Here is a 15,973-nt window from a genome sequence, read left to right on the forward strand (position 1 = left end):
AAGACCACTAATGCTGGGGGTATTTATTTAATAATGGCAAAATGGTAGACTTCCCGACAGATTACAATCTTCTCCCAGGTCAATTTCTCACCTATGAGCAAATTAAGCAAACACTTAACACCTTCTTCCTCATTCGTCACCCTGCACCTTTCCCGCAAATATATCAGACCCTTTAGACAGCACGAACAACCAGCAATTTGCTAAAATGGTTTTACAGGGTATTTTTGCAACAGGGGGATGGATCCAGGCCTGCTCTTCGAACTGCCTAGGAGGTGGATCTGGCTTAGCCACTACATGATTCGGTCCAAAGTGTTAGAATATACCAACTAATAATTTCTCAATTCCCGCTTCAAATACATTAAATGTAATGTTGGGACTACCTTATGCCACCCTGAATTAACAAAATATGTCCTGGAGCCAGCTAGTGTTCACTTACCAATGTAGACCGGCTCCAATATGCTTTGGGCATGTCCGTTACTCATTCCTTTAGGTGGAAATTCTCAAATTACTGACAATCATGACAGGTGGAAGGCGATGAAGTCCTCCAAGGTGGTGCTACTGGGTTCATTCGCTTGTTCGAAACTTAAGATGCTCGAAACTTAAGAGGCCCTCTAACAAGTTCCTTGACTTGGCCTTGCATCTTGCAAAGCGTGATATTACAATACATTTAAAGAGCTCCACTCCCTAACTATTACCTCCTAGGTCAGATACCCACTCTCCTGGTTTCATTCTGAAAGCACCTTGTTACACAGGGAGGAGCAAGTTACCTGAGGAAATATTTTGTAGCACAAGCATGGGATATATTGGTGGAGGGGTTCAAGGAGTCTACTAAAGACAAGACTCACCCACCATAACTTTCCCCTGGCACATTTAGGGGCATATTTATCAAAGATATTTTGTTGCCCTTGCGCCATGCAAGGGGGCGCAAGGGTGACACAAATACAATGTTAGATTTATCAAGCCACACAAGGCCACCTTGTGTGGCCTTGATTAACTTGATAAATATAGAATAGCGCAATGCAGCAGAAATTACTTTCGATGGGTGGGGCTTGGGTGTTCCCATGCATCCACCCATGGATTTTGGCACATTCCCAAGTGCACCATCACTGGTAGACCTGGAAATGCATAAAAATGCTATGCCTCTCCAGGTGAGACGCAACAAGGACAAATATCTTTAATTCTCTTCGTTTTTTCTTCTTTCTATATGTGCTGCATTTTGCTACACATATAGAAAGAGGAAATTCCATCAGAAGAATATTTTTGTCCAGGAAGGTGTCCTTCCCTGCACAAAAACAATCTTGCTTACAATGCAGGCATCCTTGCACCATGGTGCCAGGGTGCCTGTGTTGGTGCTAGGCAGCACATAGTGCGCCAGTGTAAGGAAAAGACAGGAATGCACCATATAATGTTAAATATGGCACATTTTTTCCCTTTCCCTATCACACAGTGCAGCAAGGTGGCATGCTACACTGCGTGATTTTTTGATAAATGTACCCCTTATTCTTTACTGTTATGCACTATCTATTTACTGTTGGTATTGGCAACTAATTTATCTGCCTATAAAGAGACACCAGTTTTCATTCGGAGGAAGTGGATTTCCTTAGTCACTGTTTAACTTAGTGTGCACATGGCGCATATTAGAGAATAGGTATTCTCCTTTCCACAAACCTGAAAGGGCATAACTTCAGACCAAAGCGTCTTGCAGACTGTGGAATAAGTGTATGCTCTACCTTTCCAACAGGCCCCTCCATCTATTCCCTGTCTTACCTATCTTCTGCAGACCACCTGCATCATCTGCAGGACGTAGAATTCTTAATTCTGAAAGGGGCTGTGGAAATAATGCCAGAGCAGGAACGAATGTAGGCGTGCTACTCGTGGTACCGAAGGAGGACAGGGGCCTTCTTCCAATCCTAGACCTCAGGGTCTTAAACTGGTTCCTACAAAAGGAAAAGTTAAATATGTCCGTGGCTCAGGTGGTGGTACCGCTGGAAGTGGAAGACTAGATGGTGTTTGTCGATTTTCTAGACCTTTATTTTCATATACCTATTTGCGGTCATACATGAAGTATCTACGTTTCATGATGGGATCTGTGCATTACCAATTTGCGTCCTCCCTTTAACTTCTAGTCCACCAGACTTCAACAAGTTAATGGCAGTGGTCACCACCCATCTCAGATGCTCAGTAATCCCAGTATGTCATTACCTAGACACTGGCTCCTCAAGGCCACGTCTCCAGAAATGGTGATATGCCACCTGCAGTCACCAGTGTCATTGCTGTGCGACCTGGGTTTTAACATTTACATGCTAAGTCTCACCTGGAGCCCACTCAGAGCATCCTGGTCCTAGGTGCAGTACTGGACACTACATCGAATCGAGCCTCCCCCAACCAGATGATAAGGGATATTAAGGCTATGATTCTTATGTTTCGGAATGGAGCCACTTGTTTGAGGCCTGATGGTACTACCCCGTACTAGCTTCCTGGTCACGCAAGCACGCTCGCACATTAGGGCTGTCCAGTAGTACTGTTTACAAGAAAGGGACAAGGGGGCTTTTTCCTCTCATATGAGAGTGGGAAGTCCAGCATAAATGCCCCAGACTCAAGATTCAAAATTAAAGTTATGCTGTTCCTCAGTGATAGAGAATATGAGTCGGGGGGACCGTGACCAACTCAACCCCAGTGGGGGTTTTAAAGTTGGGGACGCATATATTGGATTGTAATGCCCTCACACCAGTTGTAACCCTTCAGACAGGGATTGCTGCATAGTGGAGATCTCGGTGGACGCTAGAGTGCATTAGACATGGTAGAGTCTTGAGAACCTAGTTCAAGAGATGTCCTTTCAGCCTCCACCAGCAGTGAGCACAGTGGTAACGGATCCTGCCATTGTAGGGCGGGGGGAGGACATCTGAAGGAACTGCTATTTACTGGTCTTTGGTTTCCAGAGGAGCAATCTGACTGGCACTCAAGGCCGTCCTGCTATCCCTGCACAGACAGACCTTGACGGACACCACAACTGTGATCTGCTGTATTTCTGTTGCTAAGCAATACAACTCTGGTCTTGGGCACAGAAGCACTTGATATGGTTGGTTGCCAGCCATGTGGTCCGTGCTCTGAATGTCAGAGTTGACAGCCTGAGTTGACTTCCTCTTGATTACCAAGAGTTGCAACATCACCTAGAGCTGGTCCAAGACATCTTCGCACATTGGGGCACACCTCATGTTGACCTATTTACCTATTGCAGCAATGCTAATTACTCTCAGTTCTGTGACCTCCGTGATCCATTACAGGCAGCTTTGAGGGATGCATTTCAGTTAAAGTGGAGCTTTACTCTTTACTATGCGTTTCCTCCCATACCTTGATTACTTAGGTGCTGAAGAGGATTTGGCTAGACCAGACCCAAGTCATTTTAATAGCCCTCTATTAGCCAAGAATGGTCTGACAGGTGCTTCTTTCTCTGTGGCCCCCCCTGCCCATCTCCCTCACAGGGTAGACCTCCCTCAATGGCAGGTGCTGCACTCACACCTCCAGAGCCTTCACCTTCATAACTACAGACAGAGTGGTGACTCCTGAATGCTTGACTATAGTAATACATTGTCAAGCAAGCAACCGTGGAGTAATCGGGAAGAATAGGACCACTGTTCATTCTTTTAAGGAACGTCATCAATGGCCACTATCTAGACCAGTGGTTCCCAAACTTTTGACTCCTGAGGACCCCCATTGAGTCACCACTGGAAGCCGGGGACCCCCAAGCAATTTGTATGAGTTAAATTTCAAACATTAAAACAGTAATTCGAAAAAATACACATGTGTGCACACAAAACAAATACTCAAAGTACTAAGGATTTTGGGGCCAGATGTACGACCATTTCATTTAGCGCCTCGCAATTGGCGACACATTGCGAGTGGCAAATTGCGAGTTGCTAAATGAAATGTACAACAGTGTGTTTAACACTGTTAGGGATTCCCAATGGTGTCGCAAATTGCAAAGTTCATTAATATTAATGAGCCTCTCGCAATTTGCGAGCCCATTGGGAATGCCAGCCCTCCCAGCGATGGTGGCCTGCTGGGCTCTGCAGGCCACCATATCTTGGACTGCTTTTAAATAAAGCAGTTTAAAAAAGAAAATGCAGCCTGTTTACCATGCATTTAAAAAAAAAAAAGAAAATGAAACGTTTTCGTTTCATTTTCTGAGGGCAGGCAGAGGTCCCTGGGACCACTGCCTGCCCTTAAAAAATAATTTTGCCTGCATTTGCAAAGGGGAAGGGGTCCCCTGGGGACCCCTTCCCATTTGCAAATGCATTACTATCTACTTGAAGTAGGTGGTAATTGTGACTGTTTTGCAACCGCAAAACATTTGTACATGGTTTTGAGACCCGCTATTTGGAAGGGAATGCCCCTTCCAAATAGCAAGTTGCAAAACCTATTTAGAGAGTCGCAAACAAATTGTGACTCGCGAAATAGGCTATGTACATGGCCCAATAGGTTTTTGCATGCGCAAACGGGTTCGCTAACCCGTTCGCGCATATAAAAACAGATCGTACATCTGGCCCTTAGTATTTTATATTGAAGTAATAGCCCCTCTGTCACATGTGTTTCATTTGTTTTATAGCATCTCTCATACCATTGTAGGATGTCAGAGCACTTTACATCACACACATATAGAGACATTGAATCATACATGTAAATCAGTGTGTATATAAAATGTTTAAAGAGTGCTTGGTCTGGAAAAGCACAATCTCAGGATTCAGAACATAACACAGTGGCTAGCATTGACTTTAACATTAACAATGTATTTCCACCCAAATCTATCTTTTTAGCAACATCAGGCTCATGAATAACTGGGACAAAATATAAGTTACTAACTGGTACCATTCAGTTTGCAAGCAGCTCTTTGATGACAGTTTATAGGTCCCTCTGCTACATTACGATTGTCACTTATGAAGTGCACAGTAACAAAAGAATCTCTGTGACAAAAGCAGTAACCACGAACCTAGGCACATAAATTACTGCTTTTTAAGATGCATGTTACACGTTCTTTGCAGTAGGCACATTAACCCTCTGTGCTACATTAGTTAAATCAAAGCTGCCACTGAACAAAACTCTCCTCACTCTCCAGCAGGTACACTAATCACTGGCATTCTCTTGACACTTTTATTGTTGCTGGAAAGCTGCTAATTATACAAGAAACGTTTCTGTGCTTTTAAAACTGTGGCCTACGGACCCCCTGGAAATGTGTCACGGACCCCTGGTGGTCCACGGACCACAGTTTGGGAAACACTGATCTAGACGATTGGCCAGCTGGAACAAGCCTCACTAATCAGAGAAACACTGCCTATCAAACCCCTGAGGCCCATGAGACAAGAACATTCAGTTCCTTATTTCTCTGAAGCACCCCCTTGTCGCCAGAACAATAGAAGTACAGACCCTCATCTACAGGGCCACTATACCTAGGAAAGTGACGATATCTCTTCACATTTCCGCAAAATATAAGCACTGGGGAAACTTACCGTATCATTCAGAAAGACTGGCCCCACATTCTGTAAACTTCCAGTTCATATAGTAACAAGAATCTGTGGCCTGATTTCCTGAAGAAGGCGCTGTCCTAGCGCCGAAACGCGCTTCGGAACTGATCTCAGTCTTGCCACAATACTATTGATTGAATCATATAATTATACCGCCTTATTTTAAACAGTGATTCAAATGTATTGCACATAGTTTGTCGAAAATTATCTGTTTTGATTTAATTGTGTTTTTATCTCCTTTATTTTTAATAAAATAGATCTTTTTAACATTATTCTTGGTTGCTTGACAATGTATTTCTATAACCAGCTAAATGACAAAACTAATCATTGATATTTAACAACTTAGACTGTATTGGAAAATAAGTACATAGGGCCTCATTTATGAAAAGTGACGCATCGCTGCGTGAAAACAGCGATGCGTCATTTTTCACTGCGCCCTCCTTGCGACACCAATGATGCGTCATATTTACAGTATGACGCATCATGGCGCAAGGAGTTACAGATACGTCAGTATTTCGGACGTATCTGTATGGCGCAAAAGTGACGCAATTCCAGCAATGTGTCCTTTCACATGGGGCAAGCCCCATGTGAAAGGGCCTGCGTCAGTCATACGCCTGCTGTGAGGCAGGCGTAAGAAATTGAAGCATTTGTGTCCTTGAAGTGGCGCAGTGAAATCTTATAGATTTCACTGCGTCACTTCCATGACCCTTTCTTGCATCAAAACGCCCCCCCCTTGCATACATTATACCTGGCGCAGGTATAATGTGATGCAAGGGTTTACAAAGTGGCGCATCTACCTAGATGCGTCACTTTGAAAATATGGCGCAACAAGGCGCATTTTTTATGCCACTGGTGCGTCACAAAAAGGGACGCACCGGCGGCGTAAAAGTGACGCACAGCCTCATAAATGAGGCCCAAAGTGTTTTACCCTGTCCTAGAAGTACGCTACTTTTTCAGGGGGATCCCTGTTATCTCCTATAGACATCTGAATGCTTTTCATCTGCCTCCTGAAGTGGTGGATACCATTTTATGTGCCTGTAGACGGATAGGTAGTTGTCGCTGAAGCGGAGTGACTTGATTAATTTGGAGAACCCTTGGAAGCATCACAGAATAGCTACGTAAGTTGCAACAAGCTTTGAACAGTATTGACAGTGGGTTGATCCCGAAGAGCTATTCAGGAGTGCTATTGTGTGAAGAAATGTCTTTCTACATTGTTTTGAACCCTGAGGAAGGGACCGGGAGTCCCGAAATGCACAGGGCAACACAAAAATGTCAATGTGGAATGTACAGATGAAGATTTTTGCAATTAATGCAATCAATGGAATGAAGCCACAATTATTATGCTATAAACAGTGATACATTCCTTGTATATTTCGCACTGATTTTGTTTAAACATGTTTGTTATGAATATATCAATCACGTTGAAAATCAACTTGTTGTGAAAACATTTGTTAAAAGGGTATACACAGCATGATAAAATATTGTCAAATGAAAGTTTCAGTTACTAACCTTGTATGCTAAACACTTTAGGCAGTGCACACAGGTTCTTCAGGTACTGGTTGTCCTGAATACTCCTACACCTATAGACATTACACCAAAACAGTGCACTCTGGGAAATGGAGTTGGTTTGTCAAGTGGAGTTCAGACAATTCTGTAGACCCTCTATAAGACCACTTATCGGATATCATATGGTTTGCCCTTTTGTTGGCTCAGAGGGTTTGTGCAGTGGATCAGTAGAAGGCTGCTTAACAGCATTGTTGGCCTTTCAGTGTCTCCCAGGCCCGCCTTCCCAGTTCCGGTTCGCTGTAGTAGAGAGGTTTCTAAAGGCCTCACCAATATGTTTCCCTGTTCATTATGCCTCAGCTTAATGGGATCTTTGAGGCTTATTTACTAGGAAACTGTTGGAGCACGGCGTTAAGCCAAGAAGACTAACGCCGCGCTCCTGCAGTTTCCACACGCTGGGATGCACCGTATTCACAAGAATATGGTGCACCCCTGCCTTTCCCTTAGCGCTGGCGGTAAATGTAGGCACCAACGCAGGCTCTCTAGCACCATTGTGCAAGGGTGCCTGTGTTGCAGGGAAAGATTGTTTATGTTGTCAAACAAAAAGAATGGTCAAGGCGCACAAGTCCTGCACTCGCCAACACAGAGTAGTGAAAATAAAAATGGACTATGTAGTGGTGCTACGAACCAGAGATGTGACCCCCTTACACCTCTATGAAGGAATCGATTCCCCAGACTAAAATCCACAAAGGTGGTTCAGCACTCAACTTGCAGATCAATTGTCTATATAGCGGAATTCTTTTAGTCTATAGTATAAATATAGGAATAATAAGACATCATGTCAAGGAACAATCACGGAACCGGATGTCACGTTGTCATCTTGTTGGAGCAATTGTACTCCACATATCCTATACACCATATTTCTTTATTATAAAGTACAGCGTGAGGAACATGCAAGGAGACCACTCACATGCTGAGCCCTTAAGAAGTCCCAGGTGGATGAAACGTGTTGGCTACTAATCGCATGCTGTGATTTTAAGAACAACTGATGAATAAAGAAATTTTGGAAGAAGGAAAGACTCCTACATTTGTTCATTGAGATGATACTGTATTATTATTCATATCTGTATACTATGGACTAAAATAATTCCACTATATACACAATTGATCTCCAAGTTGAGTGCTGAACCACCTTTGTGATAGATTGTTTGTGTAGGAAGGTGTCTCTTCCTGCACATAAACAATCAGTAATGGTGTTTTGTAACTTCTATGTGTACTGCAACTCGTCATGTTTTTTAATGATTGTTCATGTGCAGGAAGGGACACCTTCCTGCAAATAAACAATCAATCACATTTTGCTGTTTCTATGTGTACTGCACAATGCAGAACACATAGAAACAGCAAACACGAGGAGAAATACAACATTTCTCCTTGTTTCGCCAGGTTAAGACCAGGTTTTCCCTGGTCTTAATTTTGGCGCTGACCCATGTTTATGCCTCCCTTGTAAATATGGGTCAGCGTGAAAATCAATGGGTGTCGCTGCGGAACAGCCACAGCAACACCCATTGCCCACCCTGTGGGACTTGGCCATTTTTGGCTTAAGTTCCCTAAACTTTTTGCTTTCGCCTAGACCTTTTTTTCTGACATGTGTTGCCAACTTAGATGCTTTGGACACTTTGCCACTGCTAAACAGTGTCAAAGTGCAAGTGCTCCCTGTGTAGAGAGTAATGGAGATTGGCTGCCCATTATTGGTATGTTTGCTTTACTGTAACGTCCGTAGTAAAGTACACTATGTGTGCCAGGGCTAGTAATGCAAATGCTACTGGTGGGCTTGCAGCATTTATTGTGCCACCCACTCAAGTAGCTTTGAGAAGGGAACTCAGGCCTGCCATTGCAGGGCCTGCGCGCAGTTTCCTAAACTGCCATGTTGCTCTGGTAAGTGCACGCACTTACCAGATCCTGCCCTTCCCTTTCCATACACATCAGGCACCCCTATGGTAGGTCTAGGGTACCCCCTGGACAGGGTGCAGTGCATGTGAAAGGTGGGACATGTATCAAGGTGTGTACCATGTACTGGCAGTGAAATTATCTCTATTTCGTTTTCACTGCTGAAAGGCCATCTTGTCTATTAGAATCAAATGGAAGGGCTGTGTAATGTGTTTGCCAGCCTATCTTCCCAAAGGCTTAAGAAGGAAAGGTGAAGTTTAGTACGCCTGAACTCACCCTGCAATAACACATCTTTTTATAAAGATGGTTTTTGCATTGTGTGTTTGTAAGCCACTCTTTCAGAAGTGGATGGGTTTTTGTGCTTTAAACATTTCTGTGTGTCTCTTCCTGGTTGTGGATTGACTAGCTGGATTTGAAAGCAATAGGATCTGGAGAATGTCTTGACCCAGGGGAAGAGGTGAGACAGCATAGGCTGACCTGCATCTGGAGTGTGCATGAGGAGGAGTAGGCCTAAAGATCAAGAGGCCTGGGCTGGTGCCATAAAACAGTTGTCCCATCTCCTGCTGAGTGATTGAGAATCCAGACCACCACTAATCAAAGGAAGAAGGTGTCACTGATAAGGAGGCACCCAGAACTGGTTTGAGCAGCGTTCAGTGCTTCCTGTAACACAAAGACTTCAAAGCCATTGAGGGGTATAAGTATGCGAGCTGAAGCCCCTCAACTTTGGAGAATGGCTTGATCAAGTGTGAACAAGACTGGAGCTACGTCGTGGATCAAGAGGAACCTTTGCCACTGAAGAGATTGCTGGATAGGACTGCTTTTGCTGTATGATCTGGGGCTGGCCTGCAGTTTGCTGTTTCAAAGGCTGTCTGGACTTTGCTGTGTCCCCCTGCTTGAACGACTTTGCTGTGTCATGAAGTAACTATCCCCAAGGGCCCGAGGTGAGCTGGCTCCCTGTTTGGAAACACAGGAACACAAAAGTTTCCAGAGAAGACTCTCAGATACGCTGTGGGTGCGCGTATGCTCTGTCTAGCCTGAAACTTTTGCAAGTCGTGCCCTGTGATCTTGGGCACCTGGAGTTCCAAACGATACTCAGAGACACGGTATGCGTATGCTCGGTCTAGCCTGAGCCCTTCGAGAGGATCGTCCTGTGAACGTTTGTACCGGGGAGCCAAGTAAGTCTCAGCGACACAGTGTGCGTATGCTTGGGCGCAGCCTGAGACTTTCGTGTAGATTGGCCCGTGATCATGTACATCAGAAGAGCAAGTGTGTCTCAGCGATGCTGTGTGCATGTACCTTCTACTGCCTGAGACCTGCGCAAGAGGTGCCTTGTGATCGGGGGCACCGGAAGATAAAGTGTGTTTCAGCGACACTGTGCATGTACCTTCTACCAGCTGAGACCTGCGCAAGTACGGCCCTGTGATCATGGGAACCAGAAGACCAAGTGTGTCTCAGCGACGTTGCGTGCGTGTGCTGTGCGCAGCCAGAGACCCTCGTGAGGAGTTGTCTGGTTATCTTTCACCTGGAGTTCCCATGAGTCTCACTGACTCTGAGTGCGGGTGTAGTGTGCAGCCTGGGATCTTCCTATTGCCCGGAAATTCAGAGAAATTGCATTGGAGGCCCAAGTGGCTGGACGAGGAGAGGAGAGGAGAGTTTGTGCACCCCAGGTAACGTGTGTCGACTTCTGGGGCGGGGAGCGGGCTCGGAGGGAGACGCTCTCGGCCTCTCTCTCTGTCCTGCAGTGCAAGCCTCTGATTCGGCTCGGATTGAGGCCCGTGTGCCAAGTGAGTGGCACCACCGGGGGCCTGAGTGCGAAGCTGCATTTACTGCGTTCTGACTTACCCGTATGGAGGGGCAACTGTGGCCGGAGACTAACCGCAAGCCAGCATGAGTGGCAGAGAGACCGCCGGAGGCACCGTGAATTGTGCCAGAGTAACTTACGTATTGTATTTCTTCTGCATACCGGAGTATCTCATGATTGTTTAACGCATTGCTTTATTCCTGCACAACGGACTGCCTGTTTTGTCGTATTTGAATTTAATTTGAATTTGAATTTGAATTTAAAATTATTTATTAAGCGCACGGACACCGGCGGTTTCATGGCGCTATAACTGGCAGATAACATGGTGGGAGAAGTAAACCTAAATAAAGGGAACTGAAACTAAAAAAGACTAATTAAAAGCTTTGGTAAACAGATAAGTTTTGCCCATTGCATTAGTTTGCCTAACGAACTGCCTGATAGGTGTGTTACGCATTGCACTAGGTTTCCATAACAAACTGCCTGATAGATGTGTTACGCCTTGTCCTAGTCCTGCATCATGATTTTCCGGATTGTCGTATTACACATTGCATTAGTGTTGCATACCGAACTGCCAATAACTGTATAACACGTTGCATTGCTTTTTCCTAACAGAGCACCTGAAAGGGGACCATACGCATTGCATTACGGGGACATAGCAGTTTACCATGCTGTTGCTTTACGCATTGCATTACAGTACAAATCGCCAGATAGCCGTATTACGATCTGCATTATTAAGTTGTGAAGTACCTGATCCTTGCATAACGAACTGCATATTACGACATTAGGATTGCATAGGATTGTTTAGTTTAGCTCAATAATAATTGGTATGGGGGGGTATTACCCCGACGCATATGTTGGTTTAGTATTGTGAGGTCGAATCGTATATCTTTTTATAAACGTATACTTTTTTTTCTATGAAACTCGTGTGGAGTCTATTTGTGGTGTCATCATTGGATTGCTGTGAGCATAATTGCAAATACTTTACACATTGGCCTTGAAGATAAGCCTGGCTGCTCTTGCCAAGCTACCAAGGGGGTGGAGCGGGGGCTATCTCTAGAGGCGACTTGTCTTTTCCCTAACGTTGTGGCTCGCGGGTCCCTGTTTGGCCTACGGTACCTACCTCAGCCAACTTGGGATCCTGGGAATTCTAACACACCCCTTTCATGCTAAGTGAAAGGATCCCTTATTTACAAGGCAGTGTTAAGCCACGTTAAGTGGCTTAATGCTGCCGTGTGAGTAAGTCGAAGCCCCTATCGCCACAGGAACATCAGAAAAAGTGAAGTTCCTGTGATGATTGGGGCTTGTATATATGCCCCTTAATCTGGTTCTTTCCCATTTAGCGTATTCACCTTTTGAATCCTTACAGAGTTGCCATTTCTGATTCCGTTACATCAGCTAGCCATGTCAGCGAGTTGGAAGCTCTGACTGAGAATCGTCCCTTTAAGCCCTTTTTCCCCCGACAAGCTGGTACTTGGAACTAGAGGGCGGGTGTAACTCGTAAAATTTTGTGTAGCGTAATAATGTAAAATTACTCTAGTTGTCTGGTATAAGCACTGCATTTGAACCACCTGTTGTCCAGGTCTTCTAAATAAAAATAAAATCAAATGTCCATGAAAAATCACAGGATGTAAATCTTTTGTTTTTTTTCCCTCTTTTAATATTCCAGTAGATCGTGGTTCAGCAGGTCATTAAATAAATCTAGCACTGGCAATTGCTTAACACAACTACCTCCTTAAACCTTTGTGATTTTTATCCCCCTAAAAGCTAGACACATTTTAAAGATCAATTTTGAAAATTTTAGGCTGTGGCGTATTAATGAACTGTGATTGATAACGGACAATAAAAACGTGATTAAAACTACCAAATGACAGAGGCATTCTTAGGCACATATTTATGATGGCTTTGCGTCATTCTTGCACCGAGCAACATGGTATATGCAGAATGCAAACCTCCAAGTCATATTTTTGAAGCCTTTCAAAGCCATTTTTTTGTGGGTTTGAAAGGCTTAAAAAATTAGTAATGCAACGCAGCGCAAATCGCTGCGTTGCATTAATCTGCACATAGGAGACATTCAATGCGCTTTGTGGTGGGTGTTTCCAGGCAAATACCCTGTTTTTTTACTCATTCCCAGATTTACCGAATTTGGGAATTGGCCAAAAAGATACGTCCCCCCATCTGATGTGTAACAAGGAGATATATGTTTATTTCTCCTCGTGTTTTCCTCTTTCTATGTGTGCTGCATTCTGCTGCATACATAGAAAGAGGAAAATGCCTCTATTAATTGTTTTTGTCGGGAAGCTGCCCCTTCCTGCACAAAAACAATCCTGCCTACTACACAGGCACACATGCTCCATGATGTAAGGATGTCTGTGATGGCGCTGGGATGCCGAAACGGCGCCAGCGTAGGGGGAAAGGACAGAAATGCACCATATTGGATACATGCAGTGAATTCATACCCTTTCCTGTAACGCAGGGTAGCTCAGCACTATCCTGCACCACAATTCCTTGAAATATGCCCCTAAGTTTTAAAATGTCGCAGGCATTGTACCCAGCAAAAAAAGGGGCGATGCTCTGTAATGCCTGTGACTCCTTTAAAAAAAAGAATAGTCTCAGTTTTATACATCAGACTATAGAAGACTCTTCAGTAACCGGAAGTCTCGAATAAAAACATGAATGATTTTTCTAAACAGAAAATGCTTATGCACCATAGTGCAACATACTGCATTGGAGGTTTTTTTTTTTTTTTTAAATATTCCCACCCTCAATCCTCCACTTAATAATGAATAGAAATGTGTAATATACTGCAAGATTTGGATTGTTGCCAGAGGGCGGAGGAAACGATCTACAAGGCCAGGGGTTGTGTGAAGAAATGGAGGAGGGTCTGGGGTCCCTGGCGGAGGTACCGAGCCATGAGGGGTGGGGTTGGGCAGGAGGGTTAACTGTTACTGGTGTATTATACTATCATGCACGCCTTTGAATGTACGATGAATTCTTATCATCTGGCATGCCAAATGAACACTGTACTGAATTGTATGAGCCATTGAGCAAAAGTTAATAAAAAAAATAATTTAAAAAAAAAGAAATGTGTAATATATACATCAATGAAGCCCTGCTTTACTGAGAGAATTGAGTAAGCTGTTGATATCCACTCTGCTTTTAGATGTATTAGCACTGATCAACCTCAGCATAAACAAGACCATGGGGACCAAAGGCATCATAATTTTCATAAATCGGGAGATTGAGCCAATCTGCTTGGTATGTAGTTGTGCTATAGATAAAGCAGTCCAAGATGCTGTTCTCAGCGGCGTTCTCTCCAGGTTCACCGTCCCGCTCTCCTACGCTAACTTTCTCAAGAGTACGCTGGTACATTTTAGGGCATTCTTCAAATTCATCAAGGTACTGCAGCAGCTGGTCATCCACCGCATAAATCTCTCCCACCACATGGTGTCCCGTGCCTGCAGTGTTGATTAAGTATGGAATGTTATGTACTCCTGCAATCACAAGAGGAAATGTATCTACGGTGCGCCCTTTGCCGTGGAACCTTGCTTTCCCGTGGACACCATTGGTCATGATATGATGGTTGGGCTGTCCTGTCTTCAGGGTGCCATATACAAAGATGTAAGTCATTCTGCCTGAAATGTAAAAGCAAACATTAATGGTAATAAAAAGGAGGTACTAAAGAGAATTAAAAGTTTTCTTGTACTTCAGTGTTAATTAGACCTTGTCATCAGTATTTTCATATTAATTCCTTAAATAAACATTTGTGATGATGAGGTAATCAAAGTTAACAAACCTGTACTAATTGTATGGTGTTTTATACATGTACAGCGAAATGCACAAAGGTTGAAAATCTGGAATGACGTTTGGAGTCCCTTATATATTCTGAATTTCTGGTGGGTATAGGGGCCCAGATTTACTAGCGCTTTTAACCAGGTTTGCGTTACTTTTGTAACTGAAAGCAATGCAAAGTTTTATGATGGGATTTACTATCTAGCGCAAAGCAGGATCTGTGTTGGATAGTTTCCCAAAGTAATGCAAAGTTGCTTTATGTGCTGTTTGCATCAAGGGGGCATTCCATGGATAGTACATGGGCGCACCCATGAACCCGACATGCATTTTGACTCAAATCCCTATCTATGAACAGCTGTGGACAGGGATTTGCACAAAAACCTTACACCTCCTTGAGGCAAGCATAAGGTGTTAATTATTCCTCAGTTTTCCTACTTTGCATGCATGCTGGACCATTTGACAGACCAGCAGGAAGTACCGGACTGGAGAGAGGAATTGGGTGACGTGACACCAGTGGTCTGGACACTTCCCCAGACCTTGGCATGATTTCTCCCATTACCGTGAATACGGAGGAGCAAGCGTCCTATGCTGCGGTGGTCCATAGGGCAGCCGAGGCCTTGGGCCTGGAGCTCCCTACAGTGGCAGTCAGGACTAATCTCCTGTAGAGGTGCTTCAACCTGCGAAAATTTCTTCAGAACCCCTCTTGCCCTTCAACGGAGCCCTCATGGACGTCCTTCTGGGCACTTGGTCCAAGCCCAGCACAGGGGCTCCTGTGAACAGATGATTGCCCGCAGCCACTGCCCAGCTCTGGGCGATCCCATTTTCCTCACCCAACACCCTTTCCCCGAGAGCTCGGTGGCCCAAGCTTCTTTTTCCAAAGGCACATTCCCTTCTGCTCCTCCAGACAGGGAATCCAAGAAGCTGGATCATCTTGGGAAGCGCATGTTCTTTCTCCAGCTTGGCACTGCGGTCTGTGACTACCGCATGCCTCTTGGGCCGCTACTACCATACAATCTGGGATACGGTTGCGCAAGTGCTGCCTCAGTGCCTGGAGGAGGATTCTGCCAAGGCTTGGTAGAGATGGGAGGGATGCAGCAAAATTCACGATTCGCTGTGGACTGGATACCACCAACTCACTAGGCAGAAAGATTGCCATGTCGGTAGCCCTTCGACACTACGCCTATTTGAGAACGTATGGCTTTTCGGGGGATGATAAAGCAACAACGCTGAACATGTCCTTCAATGGTTGTCGCCTTTTTGGTGACGAGGCAGACTCGGAGCTGGAGTGCTTTAAAGATGCTCGAGCTACGGCCAGATCCTTAGGCCTTGCGGCGTCCGCCTGTCCACCACAGTCTACCTTTCGTGGCTTCAAAAGGAGCACCCCACCACGTCCAGCCCACTCTAGCCACCAGTC

At 44.7% G+C, this 15,973-nt stretch overlaps 1 protein-coding gene and 1 long non-coding RNA gene across 3 annotated transcripts in view; one reads left to right on the forward strand and one right to left on the reverse strand.

Moving 5' to 3' along the window:
* The first annotated feature begins 4,581 nt into the window (after nucleotides 1-4,581).
* On the forward strand, nucleotides 4,582-13,691 carry LOC144772927 (uncharacterized). Its single transcript, XR_013599875.1, has 2 exons — nucleotides 4,582-11,211; nucleotides 11,258-13,691. It is a non-coding gene; the product is annotated as an uncharacterized LOC144772927 (long non-coding RNA).
* Nucleotides 12,405-15,973, reverse strand: part of GGACT (gamma-glutamylamine cyclotransferase) — a 501,502-nt gene continuing 497,933 nt past the window's right edge. For both annotated transcript variants that reach the window (XM_078657622.1, XM_078657623.1), the window contains exon 4: nucleotides 12,405-14,402. In XM_078657622.1, coding sequence (XP_078513748.1) covers nucleotides 13,936-14,397 — 462 coding nt within the window. In that variant the 5' untranslated portion in view covers nucleotides 14,398-14,402 and the 3' untranslated portion in view covers nucleotides 12,405-13,935. The remainder of the gene's footprint in view (nucleotides 14,403-15,973) is intronic.

Source organism: Lissotriton helveticus, chromosome 8 (genome assembly GCF_964261635.1).
Source record: "Lissotriton helveticus chromosome 8, aLisHel1.1, whole genome shotgun sequence".
In the NCBI taxonomy this organism is placed as follows: Eukaryota; Metazoa; Chordata; class Amphibia; order Caudata; family Salamandridae; genus Lissotriton; species Lissotriton helveticus.